The sequence below is a fragment of the Podarcis melisellensis genome (genome assembly GCF_964234715.1).
Source record: "Podarcis melisellensis genome assembly, chromosome: 6".
NCBI classification, from domain to species: domain Eukaryota; kingdom Metazoa; phylum Chordata; class Lepidosauria; order Squamata; family Lacertidae; genus Podarcis; species Podarcis melisellensis.
Window position 1 is genome coordinate 41,471,073 of NC_138538.1, and position 19,778 is coordinate 41,490,850.

Below are 19,778 nucleotides of genomic sequence, written 5' to 3' on the forward strand. Positions count from 1 at the left end.
CTCTTCTGACTGAGCTATACTGCAGATTTAAAGCAGGCTTAATAGTAATTTTCTTTCTCCAGGCAATCCTGGGATATTTCCGCACCCTCCCCAAACAATATCCCTTGAGATGCAGCTTGTTGGACATAACGTTCATTGAAATCCAGTTGTTTGGTGTCTTAAAACTGTGCTTCATTGTTCCCACATTCCCACTCTTGACTGCCTCAGAGCCTTGAGGTGTTGCTTATCTTTGAAACCCAGACAGAGAAAACGAATGTTGATGGCGGCACACTAGGCCCGGTGTCCCTATAGCTGTAGGATTAAGGCAGTAGAAACAGGTTTCCTTCTGGAAAAGAGATAACAAAATGACAGATTTACACAAGTCGCGCTCTCTTTGTATCTTTCATTTATGTACGGTATGTGTGAGTCTGCATGCACACACACATGGATCCAATTCTGAGCAGTGATTTATTGTGTTTGCCATACATCTGGATGCTTTGCATTTTTATTTTTATTTTTTGCAATTGGGCCTTGAATGCAAATGCAAGCGAGGGAAAGGAGGAAAGAAGCACTGGCTCAAAACTGGCTGAAGTGCACAACCTTCTTACAGGGTGAAACAAGGTCTTATGTGGCCGAATCTTAGCAAGTGCTGGATTTATTCCAGGAATACACTGATTCAGCCGCTGATGTTTGGCACTGTCTTTCAGTGTCTGCTCAGAACCAGTCAAATGGAAACCACCATCACTTACCTCACAGCAAATGGCATAATTCCACCACCCCCTCCTCAAAGACTTTGCGTACTAACCATGCAGCAGCACAGCCTTCTCCAGCCTGATGCCCTACAGATGTTTTGGGGCTGCAACTCCCAGTAGCCCCAGCAAGTACATGTGCAATACATCTGGAAGGTACCAAGTTGTTGAAGGCTACGCTGTAGTGTAAGTTATTTTATTAGATAGTTGCTTCTTCGAGGGAAATGGATGTTAAGCTGTCGTTCTTGCTCATTGGCTTCTACTTCTTCCAGAATCTGCTTCCCGGTCCAAGTGAATCGCCTCCCGCGAGAGACTCTCCTGACAGCCACGCTCTATGCCATTCCAATCCCGCCTCCCGGGAGTTCCTCCGAGACCAACAAGCAGCGCCGTGTCCCAGAGGTTTTGGGCTGGGTCACCACACCGCTCTTCAACTTCCGGCAGTACGTGTGCCTGCTTCTGTGTGGGAGAGTAGCTCGGGAGAGAATAAGCAGTGTAGCTTTCCGGGACATCTGTTTGGGATGCATTCCAAAGGGGCAGGCTGTGTCAGCCTGTTAGATCAAATGCAAAAGAAGAGTCTTTTGTCAACTAGAGGCGGCTTCATCAGTTGCATGAAGCCTTGTCCTCAGCTGACAAGGGACATATGCACACATATCCAGATATGCTGGTGCAAGTGGGGGAAATGGCACATGGTGAGGCCAAAATGGTGCAAACGTCCCTGAACTGCAACAGGCACAGTCTGCCATTACTGAGCAAGGCATGAGTTGATCACAGTCGTCATCTAACAGCAGCAGTAGCTTCCTAGTCAGTCGTCCTAGTCAATTTCTGTTTTGTCCCACATGTGTAGTGTAGTGGGAGAGGAAACCCTGGTCTTGATTAAGTCTTCAGTGAATAGAATCAGATTTGCAGACCATAAGTGACCCAGGGGATTGAATAGAGTTGTGGGCTATTACATGCTTGGTGCTTAAGGTCACTCTGTTCCTAATAGCCCCTTTTAAGAAAAAGGCAACTGCTCAGGAAAGCAGGCCAGTGAAAGGGTCTTGAGTGATCATGTGAGCAAGATCATATAGTGGCTAGAGAAAGAGAAATTCAGGAGCTGACCCTCCCTAATTTGTAGAGAGAGGTCCTAAGAGGAGCAATTCAGGGTTCGTCAGTCCCACCATCTTCTTCCAGATAGCTAAGGAATGGAGTGTGGTAACAGAAAACAACCCCAATATTCTGTGGGGTGATTTGCTTTGATAATTGTTTTTTTGTTGGCACTGCTTTTGCTAACTGGGTCTTCTTAACTACTACTAGAGCCTGAATCTGGTGCTAATGTCTGTTTTCTTCTGCGTGTGCATCCGTGCAGGGTCCTGACCTGTGGACGGAAGCTCCTGGGTTTGTGGCCAGCAACTCAAGACCCGTCTAGTGCCAGGTCAAGTGCTCCCAACTTCAACCAGCCTGACAGTGTTATTCTGCAGGTGAGTCTCTTCCTTGGGCTGTGTCACCACACACAGACAACCCTAATGTACTTTGTGGCTCTTATTGTTTTCCTCTTGAGAGTGGGGATCCAGCACTGGTCTCTGAAAGGTTTAGCTTAAGCTCTTATTCCACTATGTGCTGAACTTAGTATCAGGATAGGGCTGTATTGATTTATGCACCTATCCAAGCAATGGAAAAATAATTGGGGCTAGTATTAGTCCCAATTAGTATTAGTCCCAATCCACTGAGAGTGGCACAATATCGAGAGTGGCACATAAAAGATTGAGAAGGGGCATAGACTCAGTACATAGGGGTAGGAGTAGTGCCAGGAATCTCACTGTTTTCTGAACAGGGGGAGACAGGTACTCCACCATTGGAAAAGCTGTTTTTAAGGCGATGGCATTGCAGGAGATTGCTATGGGGAGTCAGTAGGCTTGCTGGTATAAGTTTTTAATGTTTGATATTTTATTGTGTTTTTAATATTCTGTTGGGAGCCACCCAGAGTGGCTGGGGAAACCCAGCCAGATGGGCGGGGTATAATTATTATTATTATTATTATTATTATTACTTCTCTGTTGAAGGGAGGGTTCATGTACTGAAGCACTACAGCAATGGCACCTCAGCCTTATATATTTAAAAGCACATATAATCCTTTGAAAAAAATCATAAAACGGTACAAACATGAAGGAAGAAGGTACATCTTATTAGCTGTGGTGTAATGGCCACTTCAAGTCACAGTCGTTAGTTGCTACGAGGGGGATAAATGACACTTTCTCACTAGCCAAGGCTGGTTGGTGGTGGAATAAATGGCATTTTCCTAACAGCTACTGTGAATGACATTGGATTCCTTGCTACAACTACTTATTTGTTGCATATTCATTCATTGTACAAATATTTGAAGTAAATTATAAACTGGGCAATTCTGTGATAAGACAATTCTCTGAAAAGGCTTGGTTGATCTGGTAAAAATTGGGATAGGGAGAACTTTTCTCCGAATAAGCCTAGTGCTTGGATGTATGAGATTGTCTTCTACTAAATTCTAACCCCAAAATTATTATGCCAGTCTTTAAGGTGCTACAGGACTTTTTGTTGTAAAGGGAAAAGTGACTGAAAGGTGACTTATGGAGGCCTGATTTTGCATAGGCTGTAGTCCTAACAATGTCTACTCAGAAGTAAGTTCAATTGAATTCAGTGGGGCTTAAGATTGCAACCTGATACTGCCATTTTGGGAAGCTCTTTCTCTCTGGGCCTTGGCACCCTGAAAATCCTTGAGCTAAGGAGTTGCAGTAGATTTGTGACCCAAAGCACTTGCCTAGTCCCAACACAAGCATAGCATTCTCTATTTTTCTTTCTTTCTTGGATTCATCTATTATATCTGTCTCTCCTCTGGCTTCAATGTCTCTCCCCCCCCCCTCCTTTTTGCTCATTTCTGTCTTCTTTTCCCCTCCCCTCCCCTGCACTTGCTAATATCCTTTTGGCTTTGAAGCTAGATGGCAGGACCCCAAGCCTGCTGCTTAGGGTGTGGACAGAAGGAATGGAGGGAGAGGCCGGTGCCGATGAAGTGGAGATTTGGCAGTGGGAGGAGGTGGGGAGCTGGATCCAGCTGGGCTGGGTCTGGAGAGGTTCTCCCCTGGGTCATATCGTGTGCACTATCCTCCTTCCCTGCTGATTTTAAGCGAGCAGAAGGATTATTACTAAGCATTCAAACCAGGCCCTGCTGGAGCTTCAATTACTTCCCTTCCCTAGCCTCCCTTCCCTTCTGTTGCAGTTCTCCGACCTGCTTGTATGGGACTGATTTCTTTGGCACGCAACCAAACGACTGGTTTTTCTTTTCCAAAGCCACTTACAAACCCATCGAGTTTTGTTTATTTATTCATTTTAAACTCAAGCTGTTGCCGGTAATCCCCTAAACGCTGCTGCTGCTGCTGCTGCTGCTAAGGACCATTGAATAAATGATGCACATTGCCGGTGGCGCCATTGCATCCCATCCCATCGTGGCTTTTCCAGTCCAAAGCTGGGTGTGGTTGCGACTTTCTAAGGCTCAAGAAAGACTGAGCTCATTTTCCATCTTTTCTTTTGAAAGATTTCAAGGATATGTCCTGTTAAACTCATCCATGGCTCCAAACCTTGATACACTATAGGCTTATGTAGGGCTTCCCCAAGCAATTTGGAGGTCAGCAAATTGCTGCCACTCTAAAGCATGGACAGTGAGTATCTAATTCAAGAAGGGGTCGGACCGCAACTCCTATCCTCCCTGGCTACACTGGCTGGGTCTGATGGGAGTTGCAGTCCTGCACTACATGGAGAGTACAGACTCCTCACTTCCAGTCTAATGCCTGTGCTGTCTGCCTAAAAGAAGCCAGGGATGCATGCCTTGTGGTGGCTCTTGGTGTCTCATGGATCCAAAAGAAGGAAGGTCAAACGAAAGGACCAGCTCTGTGCATTTGGGTGTTTAATTCAGAGCCAAATCTGATCATTCCACTCAGAGTCCAGATTGGTCTGGGCACACCAGTATTCAGCTGATTTTGGAAGTTTCGGGATGGTGTGGTGAGTCACAACCTGAGCACATGGTGTTTGATGGAACAGCCAGATGATTCAGTATTTGCCACTTCCCCAGTGACCTAGATGTGGCCAGGCTAAAGGGGTGTGTGATTTGGCCTTAAACCCCTGTCAGTTCCGCTTCCTGATCTGTTCTTTGGCCGCCTTGCCCAGAAAGTATCCCCATGAAACTTAGTTTCACATCACCCTCGCAGCTTTTCTACAGCCCAATACACATTTGGACCTCTTTGTTGCAGGAACATTGTTTAGAGCTAAGAGGAAAACCTGCTAAAGCATCCCAGTGGAAAAGAAAGCATGTGAGAATTGAAACAGCCAAGAGGGTGGTCTGGAATTCAATATGGGCATCAGCTGCCCAAGTGGCAATGCATGGTGCTTTTACATGGCTGCCACTATCAAGTAGTGCCCCAGAAGAACAGGGCTCCAGTATTCACTAGGTGGCAAGGTACAGTCACTTGTACAGTGTACCCTGTGACTTGGGGGAATGTGCAGGTCTGCATACACATTACACCCTGCAAAAGGGTGAATGCATGGCCCCCACAGTAGTTCTGAATGGTGTGTGTGGGCAGAAAAATGGAAAGAGAAAACATACTGCTTTCATTACAATAAAAATATGACTACACAAATGTCTTCATAATTTCTTGGCTGGTTGGTAGGTCTGTCCATTCCACAGATGTGTGTGTGGGATGGATCTGGGACTGCAGTGTGACTCATTATTGTGTCTGCTTTTCCTACTTCTGTGCAATGTGTCATATTCTGTGTGATGTCTGCCTGGTACCCAGGCACATGAATAATAGGATGCTCAGGTGTAGAACTCCTTTTTAGGCTACTTCCATGTGCTGGTAGTGGGATAAAGCATCCCTGGTATCAGTCTGCCCTTTCAGGGTGGCAGTAAGTATGTGCTTAAAAGGCCGTTCTTGTCTCCCTACCTTTTGCAGATTGACTTCCCCAGTTCAGCATTTGAAGTCAAGTTTACCAGTCCACCGGCAGCCGATTTCAGTCCCCAATACAACTTCAACAGCCTCTTTGAGGGAGACCAGCGGAAGCTGAAGGAGGTGATGCAGAAGGAATCGCTTTATTGGTGAGAGGATTGAGAGTGTGCTTGGGCGCACTGTTGTATCAGGGGAGAGATTCTTGGTCACTGACACTTTTTGATGGCCCTGAGTTGAACATCTCGGAGGGGTAATAGGCAGGGGTCCCTTCAGATATTTGCTGGACTATGATTCCCATCATCCCTGACCATTGGCCATGCTGGCTGGGGCTGATGGGAGTTGGAGTCCAACAACATCTAGAGGGCCAAAGCTCTTCCCCATCCTTGGTTTAAGGGGTGAACTGGTTCCTACCAGGCTGGTCCCCTCTGCTTCTACTCCCCCCGTTTAATATGATCGCTCTTGCTGCCACATACATTATGCTCCCTCCCTCTTTCTGTGGGTTCTGTCTCGCATATTGTCTAGGCTTCCTATCTCCAGTGCTTGCCCCTCTCTCTTTCCATCACTTTCTGAGGCCAGCGCTCAAAGTACTTTCTACATAGTCTGCTCTGTGATCATGCCCAGGCACCCAAACTTGTTCAGCATATGTTTCTCTGCTAGCAATGTACTTTCATGACTACTGACCGCCTTGCTGGGTACTGAGACTATCATCTAAATAAATCTGTTTCCTCCATAAATAGTCTCCAACTGACAGAGGTGGTTTCGATCTAAACACAAATAAGAATAGAAGGGAATCTAACACTAATAGGCAATCATCTCAGAGTCTTCCTTGTTCCTATTAAACTTGATGAAAAGATTGTGGCGAAAGGTCTACAGATTAATGTTCAAGGAAATACTGTAGATAAGGAAGGATTTTGAAATACTTCCATTATAGCCTTGAACAAGTTATTTGGTTTCTAGTTTATAATTGCTCAATGAGGGGCAGCCTGCCCCCACAGTTTATTCCATTTTTTAAAAGTTTTGTTTAATTGACCCTGAAAATGGCCCCATGAGACATTTTACAGCACTATAAAATGTACAGTTAAAAACCAGGTAGCATTGAAACACAAGTAGAAAACAGCTATAAAACTGGAGGCCGGATCCACAGTAATGCTGTTCTCACCCTGGGAATCTCCATGGCTAAAACCTTAGATGACTTGGAATATGAGTGGCAAAACTCAAATGCCACAAGAGCCAGTAAGGACTGCTGTCAGACTGTACCCGCTTGATATGTTATTAACAACATTAACGCTGATTGCTTCCATAATTGATCCCTTTAGTGTTTCTTTCCTGTAATTAGCCTGAAGTAGAATTAAAGCAGAGATTCCATACAAGCACTTAATAAACTAGCACAATATAATCTAGCAATGTTCTTCTCTTTGGCCCAGATTCTCCTATAATGGGCTGAGCCTGCATGCAGGGAGTTCTTAATTAAAGACACATGGGCTTTAAGAGCCTCAATAGCACTTAGTCCACCCAGGACAGGCTGCTATGGTAATTGCATTTAAATTAGCCAAAATAGTCATAGGTCAGGTTTGCAAAACACTGAGGGACACTGAAATGCAGCAGATGGACAATGACATTGTCTGAACGTGCCATAAAAAGTGAACAAAGGAGGGCAATTTCAGAAAGAAAGTCTTAATATGAAAGCAAGCGCTGCTCTTAACTCTTAAAGTACAGTGGTACCTTGGTTGTCGAACTTAATCCATTCTGGGAGCCAAAACATCCGAGTACCAAGGCGTTCGACATTAAAATAGGGGGAAGTTTTGATTTTCACCTTCTACCCGGTGCCTTCACTGGCATCATTTGGGTGCCAGGTAAAGACCTACCTCTTTTCCCAGGCCTTTGATGGAGTTAATTGATTTTGTTGTTGGTGTGCATCTAACACTTGCTGTTGGAGTGGGAGGGCTGTTTTCTGAATGAGAAATTGTTCATGTTTATATGATTCTTCTTTAAGTATGGTATAGTATATATGAGTGTAAATCTTAAGTACTTGATTAATTTATATACCACTTGGATGCAAAAGTGGCCAATATATTGTAATTTGCTTGGATAACTTTTTGGGTAACAAGCAGCTAATAAGCCCAGATAGAGCTGTAGTGTTTTTCTTTGAAGGTTTTTCTTCTGGGTGGTTGGGGTCATCGCCTTCAATTTATTGGCTACCTCCAATCCTGCTCTTTGTCCTGAACATATTAGTATATAAATAGGTCCAATGTCAGGCTGCCCTCGCCCTTTCCCCTCCTTTGGCTGAAAGCAAGAAAGCTTTCTGCAGCATTTTCTCGGTGCTTGGTAGGGGCAGACCATCCCTTCCTGGCATTGTACAGTAGGTTGTGCCACTTCCCTTCCTGTCTGCTCTGGGTCACAGCTGCGGTGGGAAGTTCTCATGTGCTTTTCACTCTCCTTCATTTTTGTTCTGGCCTGAGTGAGTGAATGTATTTCCTGGAGGTGGCTTAAGGAAACCTGTGGGAATGGAACTAGCCCTATTATGCGAGTGCCTTGGCCATATTGCTTTGCCAGCATCCGGACATTCAGCCCCTCCCTGTTATTCCTCTAGCACTGTGGCTGGGCTGATCTTGATGGCCCTGGATCCTAGCTTTGGCCTCTCACAAAACCAACCCTGGTCTCCCTCCAATTCTTCTGTGTGATTCAGTTTTCCTCTCACTGCCTTGCCAAGACAGCTCAGAGGCACTGTCAGTCCCTGGGAAATGGCTTTCAATGCAAAAGCTCAACACTGGAACACACCAAGTCATTAGTAACTGGCGCAATGGGTGCTCACCACTAAGCAGCCACTCCAACAGATTTGGGATTGGGCATGTGGCTTCCAGGCCCCTTGTTTAACTCTACTCTTGTCTCTCCAAGCTATTCTATTTTCTTTGGCCTTCTGTTCTTTCCCCCCTCCCCCCTATACTGCAACTTCTCCCTGTTCTATTCCAGTTCAGGACACCTCCAGTTGCTCCTCAAATCTTGGCCTTTTACCTTCCCTGAACACAGGGCTCCAAATCTCTCTTCTCTCCACCACTTACTCTTTTGCAGTCCTGAACTGCATGGACAAGTCCTGCTCAGTCCCCCCCCCCACCTCTCTTTAAGACTTGACTGCCTTAAAAGATCTCTTTCATACCCCTCACTTTTGACCTTTTCCCTCTGAGCTGCCCCCATGAGCTGCATTGACCTTCAACATGGAAATACCCCTGAGGCACCGAACAAAATCAGTGCTAGCTAATTTTCTAGCTGGAGCCTGAGCCACAGAGGGGCAAGCATCATTTCCAGGGCTCAGCCGTAGAATCATAGAACTCTACAGTTGGAGGGAATCACAGCTAAAGAATCCCTGACATGCGGCCACCCAACTTCTGTTTCGAAACCTCCAATGAAGTAGAGTCCACCATCATTGGCGGTAGACCATTCCACTGTCAAAACAGCTCTCACCATCAGAAAGTTCTTCCTAAAGTTTTGTCATAATCTTCTTCCTTGTAAGTTGAATCCATTGGTTCAAGTCCTACCCTCCAAAGCAGAAAACAAGCTTGCTCCATCATCCATGTGACAGCTCTTCAGATATTTGAAGATGGCTGCTGTATCAACTCTCAGTCTTCTCTTCTCCAGGCTAAGCATACCCAGCTTCCTCAGCCATTCCTTGCAATGCTTGCTTTCCAGACCCTTTATCATCCTGGTCACCCTCCTCTGCACACATTCCAGCCCATAATCCCTGTTTTCAGTGTAGGGCTTCACTTTGAAATGTGTAAAGAAATAGTGTCTCATCATTGTCTGTTATTAGCTCATTGCCAATCATCTGTGGTTGGCCAGGGTTGGTTGGTAGGCAGAACATCTGGATCAGAGAATGTGCTTTCTGTCGCATTACCTCATTTTCTCAAAATTAAGCACTACTAAGTTCATTCTTTCCTTTAGTTATTGCCAGACTGTTGTGCTATCAAGTCTAGGTGTTTTTTTTTTAAGATAGCATCATAGTTTTTCAGGAATTTTTAACCCCCTCCTCCCTAAAATTCAGCTTCATGTTGAATCATCAGTGCTTTGGTGGGGAGAAATAATAATAATAATAATTTTTTATTTATACCCCGCCCTCCCCAGCCAAGGCCGGGCTCAGAGCGGCTTACAAGCAATAATAAAAACAAGATGAATGATTACAACTTAAAAACAAAAATAAAATACAACATTAAAATAATGGAACATTAAAATATTAAAATGTAGCCTCATCGCAGGAGGAGAAGGAAAAGAAAGGGGGAAAAAAGAGAGGGAGGGAATCAAATTGGCTCCAAGCCAAAGGCCAGGCGGAACAACTCTGTCTTACAGGCCCTGCGGAAAGAAATCAGATCCTGCAGGGCCCTGGTCTCATGAGGCAGAGCGTTCCACCAGGCCGGAGATGCAGGTGGAACCAGAAAGGATGCAGGTGGAACCTCAAGCAAGAGCAGAGGTATTTCACTGCGTCTGGATGACACAGTGCTCCTCTTCCTGAGGGCTTTTGCGTTCATCACGGGCCGCAACTTCCTTTCCTCCTTTAGCTCTTGCGGCAGGAGAACCTTTGACCCCATTAGACTGGGGATGGAATTGCTTCAAGTCACCCCATTAGCCACCTGATCCCATCTTCCCCATGGAGAGAAATGGATTGACTGGTAATTGAAGCACGCAGCCCTGTTCTGTTTGAGATGAAGCAGTGTGTGGTTGTCTTTCTGTGGTTTTGCTGCTCTCTGGTGGAGTCCCAAAGCAACATCAGTTTGGTGGTGGTGAGGAGACACAGAACAGCCAAGGTTCAGTCTGTGTTCCTGTGAACAAACAGTATATGATCAAATGGCACGAGGCTCTTCTCTAGCAGTCCTACATGAGAATGGGCTGTTCTCTCCCTCTCTCATGCAAACACACTGCACAGAAATATATTTCCAGTGGCCTCCTCATTCTTCTTGTGCCTTTATTCTGCGTCAAATGTGCCTAAGGTTCCCTTAAAAGCACAAGTGCCTTTCTAGATCAGGTCAAAGAAAGGCTCATAGTGTCTGTTCCAGCATCGGGTTTCCAGAATCAGCCAGTTTGGGTGCTTCTGGAAATTTTGCAAGTGCCATAGCTAATAGCCCTTGTGTCCCCAGACTGATCTTAAGACTTCTCTTGTCCCAGGCTAACAGATGCCGACCGGAAGCGGCTGTGGGAGAAGCGTTATTACTGCCACTCTCAGCCAGGCTCCCTTCCTCTGCTGCTGGCCAGTGCCCCGAGCTGGGAGTGGGCCTGCTTGCCTGACATCTATGCCCTGCTGAAGCAATGGACTCACATGAATCACCAAGATGCTCTTGGGCTGCTGCATGCAGCGTAAGTCCTCTTCCTAGATTTGCGGTTTTTATTGTATTTTGTGAAGGTGGTTTTATGCATTTGGGGGAGGTTCGTTTTATTGTCCATTTGTCTTATTGTTGTCTGTTGCTTTGAAGGTTCTTTTTGGGGAGAGAAAGAGGGGAACTGTTAAGTTTTATACATAATGAAAGGTGGCTATCAACATGGAGGTGGAGTTGTCCTCTAGTGAAAATCTCCTGATATGTCGCTGCAGGTTCCCAGATCAGGAGGTGAGGAGGACAGCTGTGCAGTGGATTGATTCCATATCTGATGCTGAGCTACTGGATTATTTGCCCCAGCTGGTACAGGTAAGTCCCATGTGTTACCTGAGAAATATTTCCATTCCATTTGGGAGCACACATGCCAGTGGCTTGTGTGCTTAGACAGCATTGTATCTCGGGAGGCAGCTACCATGGCAGAGGGCTTAGTTCTTTGGAAGCTCAGAACCTGAGCAGCAAAACCCTAAAGCAGTTTTTCTCCAAATGGTTGGAATTTCAGAAGCCTTTGTAAAATGGCCAGTTTCTGATACCCTAAGGATAGGTTGCTAGGCTTCAGTTCACCTGTACTAAAGTTAATGGAGCATTCAGAATTAAAGCAGGATGGTACTGATAGAAGAACTCTTAAACAGCAAATCCTTCCAGTAGGACTTCAGGCTGCTGTCATAGGCCACGTTCTTCAGTTTGTTATCTTGTATTCTACAGTTAATTAGAAATAGTTTTTGTTCTCACAATGAGCAGTGTTTAGATTTGTCTTGGGAGGACTGTTTCAAAATCTTAACAATCTGCCTTGATGAATTCCTACTAAAAAACAAAATAAAACTCCAGTGTAATAATTTTGTTTCTCGTCTTTGCTGCCTGGAATGTGGAGAAATATTTTTTTTCCTGTCTTTTGGTGAATGCTTGTACTGAGGTTGTCAAGGTTTGCCTATATTTTCTAGGTTAATTTACCTCAAGTATTTTCACAATTGCAGTGTTGAGCGGAACTATCACTACTATGTTTGTTTTTGTTTCTTTTTAACGAAGGGGCAACATTTTACTCTTCTACCATACTTTCAATGTCCCAATATGTGTTCTCATAAAAATGGTTATGTTTTCAACACCTGTGTGACAGAGAAAATAAATAAATAAATAAATAAATAAATAAATAAATAAATAAAGTCAGTCTTGCAGTGTAAGAGGTAACATAGTAATAGTACTACATTAATTGATTTTTGGGAGATTTTTTGGGTGCTTTCCAAGCTGCAGAGCCAAAAGGAAAAAAGCACATGTTTTTCCTCAAACAGGATACACAAAAGGGATGGTGGTGGAAGCTGTTTCTCCACCCCGGGACAGGGCCTTTTCTGTGGTAGTGCATTGGTTGGGGGTCCTCCTTCCTACAGAACAAAAGGCCAACAAAATTCTGAATTCTCTACGTTATTTATGACTCACGTGCATCTTGATTGAGTCTCCTTTAGTTGTATACCAGCTTGTGAGGGCTATGCCCCCAAGGGCAGACTGTTACAGAATCTGTAATAGTCCAGTCTGTTCTTTCCTCTCCCAGGCTCTGAAATATGAATGCTACCTGGACAGTCCCTTGGTGCGGTTTCTTATGAAGCGAGCCGTCTGTGACCTGAGGATAACTCACTATTTTTTCTGGTAATGTTGGTGGATGTGCTGTTGGCATAGTGAATGATTTAGAAACAAGGGGGTGTGTGTGTGTTTTAAAAAAGAAAAAGAGAATCTGAAGTTATGATCATCAAGTTTGAATCTTTCTAGCAGACGCTAGAAAATGTTCAGAACATTATGCTTCCATTCACTGTTACCAGCCTTTGAAGAAATGATTTCTTTCCTAAGAATTGCTTACCATTACACCATTGTTCAGAACTGGATTTCTATGCTTTCATTTCTTTCTTTCTTTTAATTAAATCAAGCTCTTTTTAAAATTAAATCAAGTTTCTAGTCCTCATGAGGGAGCGGTTTCAGCAGTCCGAGAACCTTAGCCCCCTCTGTTTTATGTTGCATTATTCTGGCTACCTTTAACTTATATTTTCAATTTTTGTAGATGGGGGGGATCCCCTTTTTTAAAAACAAGATATTTGGTTTTAATCAGGAAAACGTGGTCTGTCTCCTAAGTTGACTTGGTCTGTCCAGGAGACAGGAAAAAGACTTTGCTTAGCTGTGCTTGTTTTGGTGTGGATGGATGGGTCTTTCACATGAACCCCACTGCTTCTGGTGACAGTGTCTCCATGTCTCTAGGCTGTTGAAAGATGGTCTTAAGGATTCTCAATTCAGCATCCGTTACCAGTATCTGCTGGCAGCTCTGCTGTGCTGCTGTGGCAAGGGCCTGAGAGAGGAGTTTGACCGCCAGTGCTGGCTGGTGAACACCCTGGCTAAGCTGGCTCAGCAGGTTCGTGAAGCTGCTCCTTCATCGCGACAGGTATGTGTGCTTGCAAGCACCTCATGTCTCCCATGAGTGTGTGATGGGGAAGGAAGGATGAAGCAGCAAAGCTCTAGGAGACTATTCACCAACCTGGTTCCCTCCCAAATGTTCTGGACTACAGCTCCCATCAGCCAGTGCAGACTGGAACTGATGGGCTTTGGGCCACAATATGTCTGGAGGGCACCTGGTTGGTGAGGCCTGCTGTAGGAACCGTCTAAAGTCTATTTTGTTTGAGAATGCAAAGGGAATGCAATAAATAATTGCCAGATTGCCAGCCTCTCTTAGCACAAAGCAGGGGCCTGGGCTAAAATTCAGCCATTACAGTTTTCAGCTTCTTCCATAATTGGCTTTTGAGGTTCACCTTAAGATTGCCCTGTTCTGTAGCTTGACTCTACGGCACGTGAACTAACACCTAAGGTTGTGTCAACAATAATCAAACTCAAAGTAGACCCACTGAATTTAATGGACATGGTTAATTTAGGTCCACTAATCTCAATGACTGGGATGCGGGTGGCGCTGTGGTCTAAACCACAGAGCCTCGGGCTTGCCGATCAGAAGGTCGGCGGTTCAAATCCCTGCGACGGGATGAACTCCCGTTGTTCGGTCCCAGCTCCTGTCCACCTAGCAGTTCAAAAGCATGTCAAAGTGCAAGTAGATAAATAGGTACCGCTCTGGTGGAAAGGTAAACGGCATTTCCGTGTGCTGCTCTGGTTCACTAGAAGTGGCTTAGTTATGCTGGCCACATGACCAGGAAGCTGTCTACAGAGAAACGCCGGCTCCCTCGCCTATAGAGCAAGATGAGCGCACAACCCCAGAGTTATCTGCAACTGGACCTAACAGTACCTTTACCTTTACCTTTTTTAAATCTCAGTGAGTCTACTCTGAGTTGGATACAACCTTTAGCTCCCAAGCTCTTCCCCTCCCACCTCCGATGTCATCTTCGTGCCAGATTAAGCTGCAAATTCTTTAATAATAATAATAATTTTATTATTTATACCCCGCCCACCTGGCTGGGTTTCCCCAGTCACTCTGGACTGCTTACAGAAAATATTAAACATAGTAAAGTATCAAACATTAAAAACTTCCCAATACAGGGCTGCCATCAGATTTCTTCTAAAAGGCTTAACAATGGGGGTGGAGACGCTCCTTCAGGTACACTCAGCCAAGGCCATTTAAGGCTTTAAAGATCAGCACCAACACTTTGAATTGTGCTTGGAAATGCTCTGGGAGTGTTTACAAACCTAAATCCTGGAAGCAGAAGGTACTCCTTGAACCTGGAAAAAGTAGTTGCGTATTTGAACATGGCACCTCATTTGCAAACTTTTAGGCAAAAATTGCTTTAACTGCACAATTGAATGTGGAATTTGGGTGGTTCTTGGCTCAGCATTGGCAGAGGGGTGTTGGAACAGCATGTAAACATTATGTCATGAATGGGCTCGTGCAGCAACCTGTTTTGGGATGGGTACCAAACCCAGACCTGCTGCATAAGACAGGTGCCTGGGGCAGACAGCAGATCACATAGCCTGGTACTTTCTGCTGAACAACTTTGTGCTTGTGTTTTTTCCTTCAGGCCATCCTTCGTGAGGGGCTGGAGGATGTAAAGCAGTTCTTCAACGTTAATGGCTCCTGCCGCCTCCCGCTCAGCCCCAGCCTGCTGGTGAAGGGGATTGTGCCCAGGGTATGTCTCTGACTGCGGGTACCACTGTTTCTGGTGTGCTGTAGCTTCCTTCCTCTAAGTTCAGGCATCTTGGATACTTTGAGCTTCCTGAAGATGCCCAGGCTTGGCTTCACCGTTTGCATTGGCAAGATTTGAAAGTAGCTGCTTCCTCTCTGTTGCAAAGCAAGCTGCTCCTGGGGATAGGAATGATTGGCTTCCAGCCATTAGCATCCGTACCACTTAACTTTTCAGTTTCAATTAATTTCTGTCAAATCCTCTTTTAAAGCCATCTAAGTCGGTGTTCATCACCGCCCCTTGTAGGAGTGAGTTCCATAGTTTAATACACTACATGAATAAGCACTTTCTTTTATCTGTCCTGGGTCTGTACATTAATACTGCACATTAATTAGGGCATCATCAAAAGACCAAGGGGAAGAAAACCCTGGTACAGTGGTGCCTTGGTTTACAACCATAATCAGTTTCAGAGGTCCATTTGTAAACCAAGGTTGTAAACCAAGGCGCGCTTTCGCCAATGGGGCCTCTAAAAAAAGTTTGCAAACCGGGACACGCACTTCTGGGTTTGACGTGTTTGTAATCCAAAGTGTATGCAAACCAGACTGTTTGCAAACCAAGGTACCACTGTATCTGGGATGAGCTGGAATCCTTATCTTGGGGGAGATAAAACATATTTCTGGCATGATCCTAGGCCAGGGGTCCCCAAACTAAGGCCTACGGGCCGGATAAGACCTGCGGTGACCTCCGCTGCCGCCCCCGCTCTTACCGGCGCTGCGCTGCGTGGCTGCCCACTTCTGGGACAGAGGAGCACTGGAAATAGCTTGTGTGCATGCACAAGCATTATTTGCACATGTGCAAGCGTTGTTTCCGGGTCGCAGGAGGCCTGTGTACATGCACACAAGCTATTTCTGGTGCTCCTCCAACCCGGATGTGCGCCAGAAATAGAGTGTGCGCACACATATGGGCATGCGCTTCCCCACCCTCCGGCCCACCGCACGATCGGTGCTGGAGACACCGGCCCGAGACGTGGTGAGTTTGCTGACCCCTGTCCTAGGCCTTTGTTCTCTGAGAGTCCTTCTGTTGATGCTAGGGGACACCCACTTCTCATGCAGCTAGGGTGAGAAAAGCACTGGCCATTCTGACCACTTGCTCCCCCATCTCACTCTCTTTGACTGCAGGACTGTTCCTATTTCAACTCCAATGCGGTTCCTCTGAAGCTCTCCTTCCTGAATGTTGACCCTCTTGGGGAGAATATCCGTGTCATTTTTAAGGTGAGCCGTGATGTTTCTTACTTGGTTATGGCTACAGTTTTTCTTTGCCCAGATGCTTCTGAACAAATCCCTGATCTAGGGATTCTAGTGTTGCTTGATATGGTGTTCAAGCAATATATTGTAAGTTCTTCTTGTGCCTTCTAAGATCCATCAGATTATTATTATTTTTTAAAAAAAACGTGATTAGAGGTTTTTAGTCTGTGGCAAGCAGGCTTGAAAAATAAACTATGCACCCATGAAATAAAAGCATTAATGGGCTCCATTTTCACTGGCTAGGAATTTCAGTGTGCGTTTCTGGTTGTGTATTTGCAAGGTTAAGCAGGCTTCAGCTCTACTACCCACAGCAGGTTGGCAGTAAAGCCATAGCCTCAGGCAAAGGACATTTTATAAGGCCTGCATGCATGTTGCTGACTTTGGGACTTCAAAGTGAATAATCACCTAACATCAGGTGATTGACAGGTGGACCAAATTTGGCCTGCAGGCCTAGGACCTGACCCCAGGAGCCAGAAAGGTTCTCCACACTTCATCAAGCTGTTCTCTTAACCTCTAGCCTCCTTTCCCCATTCCCCCTGAACCTGCCTGCCAAACTGTAGTCCTCCAGGGTCTGGAATATCAGGAACCAACTGTCTTTCCAAATAGCTTCAGAACCTCTGGGAATCCACACCATTGCTTCTCCACACTTAAATAAAAGGTTTTGGAAGCAGGGATTTGATTTCCAGTACTGCCTCTTGCCTTGCGCTGTTTCTCTCTCCATAGTGCGGAGATGACCTCCGGCAGGACATGCTAACATTGCAGATGATCCGCATAATGAACAAGATCTGGGTGCAAGAAGATCTGGACATGCGCATGGTCATATTCCGCTGTTTTTCTACTGGTCGAGGTCGAGGTAAGTTTTCATCCAAGTACAAAATGAAACTTTTTCGGTTCCTCTTCCTCAGCTGCACTCACGTTGTTTTTAGGCTGGTGTGAGGTTCTTGGAGAAATCTGTTGGAGCAGTGCTTTCAGGACTGGGATAGATACCCAAGGTTCTATATCACTTCTCTGAATGAAGGCCAAGAACTTTTTTTAAAAGTCTCTAATTTGTCTTCCTACAGTAAATAGCCAGAAAACCTGCTTTTCCTCTGGTAATCAAAGTCAAGTGCCCTTGAAACATATGGACCTCCAGTTGTTGGACTACAATTTCCATCACCCTGACTGTTGGCTGTGTGCCCCAGAGCTGATGGGAGTTGCAGTCCAGCAACCCTTTGAGGGACCGAGGTTCCTCTGCCCTGCTCTAAAATATAGCCTATTTTTAGTCATTGCAGCCACTACCATACATTTGTCATGGTCATTTCAAAAATCAAGTATGTAAATAGCCCCCACAACATTCTCTAGTAAAAGAATTGTTGCCGATGACAGAAACATTGTTTATCCATAATGGCATCTTTTGAGGCTTGCTGTGCATGTGTCTCTAACATTCTAGAGAGATTGTGGGTAGGTAGTCCAACCTGGACCTTGGAAGAACCATAGAGTTCCCTTCTTGTCCATTGAAGGTAGTGGTTGCTTCTCTGAACATTAGAATCCAGGATGGAGAACCAGGAGCCCTCCAGATAATGTTGGACATCAGCTTTGTCAGCTCCAGCCAGCATTGGTCAGGGTGATGAGAACTTCCCATACCCGTTCTAAATGTAGGCTGAATTTTACATGCAAGAGGAAGATGATTCAACATTTTACAGTAAAAAAAAAAAAAAAGACCAGTCCAAGTTGGGTTCTTTGTTGCTTATGTGTGTTAGATGGGGGAAGGAAAGAGGCCCTTGTTGCCCATCTTGTAGTCATTTGCTGTGTTTCACAGGGATGGTAGAGATGATTCCTAACGCAGAGACCCTACGAAAGATCCAGGTGGAGCATGGGGTGACAGGCTCCTTCAAGGATCGTCCCCTGGCAGACTGGCTGCAGAAGCACAACCCCAAAGAGGATGAATACGAGAAGGTGAAGAGAGCGAGAATAACATTTGGTTTAGGTTAAAAAGCCAGGCCACTCCAAGTCATGATCAAAGACTGTGCTAACGTCAAACCCATTGTGCCCTCTTTTGAGTCTAATGGTTTTAATAATTCCATTGCAGTTTGACCTCACTCCCAAAGGCACACTCCTCCATTGTCTCCCGAGACAGACGAATGCCAACCCCAATAAGCAAAGTGGAAGCATTGCAATGTGGACTTGTGGGTGTGCACCTGACTTTTCTTGCAGGCCCACATTTTTCTTTGTTCTGTAGCAAAACGTTGGATTGGAGAGATGCCACCTTGGTTTTATTTATTTAAAATTTGAGCAGTTTTAAACATCTGGACACAAGGGAGATCACAAACACAACACCAGGAAGCTAAACTGCACTGTAAATAAGCCAAGCAAGCATTTTAATCTTAAAATATTGTGTAAACATTAATGTTTTCACTTGTTATTCAGAATGTATGAAATATGGCTTGGGGGCGGGGAGCTTTTCCATTGTACTGAAAAAGCCTGGCTACAAGTTCTGACTTCAAACAAAGACAGCACAGGAGAATGCCAGCTGTAAATACAACTAAGGGTAGGTTACCTCAAGGTGCCTTTCTGACATCTCAAGTTCCCAGGGTGTTCTAGAAAACAGGCTAGTATACATTAAATATATAGGCAGGTAATATAATATTCCCAGATGACCCTAAATGCAGGAACCTTTTTCAAAAAAATTCCCTCCAGCATTTTGTCTGGCCTTACTGCTTTCCTGTGCAGCTCTTCACATTACTGTGTTAATAACATCCATCTTCATCTGCCAGGCAGTGGAGAACTTCATCTACTCATGCGCTGGCTGCTGTGTAGCTACTTACGTGCTGGGAATCTGTGATCGGCACAACGACAACATCATGCTCAAGACCACAGGGCACATGTTCCACATTGACTTTGGCCGATTTCTGGGCCATGCTCAGATGTTTGGCAACATCAAGAGGTGAGCACTCTAAGCAAACTAAAGAGGCTGTGTGTGCGTGGCTGATTGAATTATCGGTGCTGGGGGGCGGGCATGTATGTTATTTTTGGAAACGAAGGTGGAGCTAAACTAGTACGTAGTTTAGCTTCACCATGAAACTAATGGTTTCAGTTTTTCACATTAGTTTCACATAGAAATATTTTTGCAAATTGATGTATTTCTGGAACTCCTGTGTGCAAGGCTGGAAGGAAAGGATGAACTGAGAGATCTGTGAAAGACATGCCAGCTCTGAACAAAGGAAACATTAATTCAGCGGCTGCAACAATCATATGGGGCTTCTTTGTCCAATCTGCCTGAAAACTGGCAGTTCTGCTGCCCTGGAGTGGTAGTAGAAGCCCTGCACTTTCCACAACGTTTGCATGGAAAACAGAATTTGTTACAAGGAGGAGA

At 45.1% G+C, this 19,778-nt stretch overlaps 1 protein-coding gene across 3 annotated transcripts in view; it reads left to right on the top strand.

Annotated features, from left to right (window-relative positions):
• The window catches only part of PIK3C2B (phosphatidylinositol-4-phosphate 3-kinase catalytic subunit type 2 beta), an 87,160-nt gene that overhangs the window by 58,033 nt on the left and 9,349 nt on the right, over positions 1–19,778 (top strand). For all 3 annotated transcript variants that reach the window (XM_081916271.1, XM_081916270.1, XM_081916272.1), the window contains 12 exons: positions 1,001–1,168; positions 2,074–2,185; positions 5,681–5,823; positions 10,826–11,014; positions 11,247–11,340; positions 12,572–12,666; positions 13,267–13,447; positions 15,021–15,128; positions 16,301–16,393; positions 17,150–17,279; positions 18,225–18,361; positions 19,180–19,349. In XM_081916271.1, the coding sequence (XP_081772397.1) occupies positions 1,001–1,168; positions 2,074–2,185; positions 5,681–5,823; positions 10,826–11,014; positions 11,247–11,340; positions 12,572–12,666; positions 13,267–13,447; positions 15,021–15,128; positions 16,301–16,393; positions 17,150–17,279; positions 18,225–18,361; positions 19,180–19,349 (1,620 nt within the window). The remainder of the gene's footprint in view (positions 1–1,000; positions 1,169–2,073; positions 2,186–5,680; positions 5,824–10,825; positions 11,015–11,246; positions 11,341–12,571; positions 12,667–13,266; positions 13,448–15,020; positions 15,129–16,300; positions 16,394–17,149; positions 17,280–18,224; positions 18,362–19,179; positions 19,350–19,778) is intronic.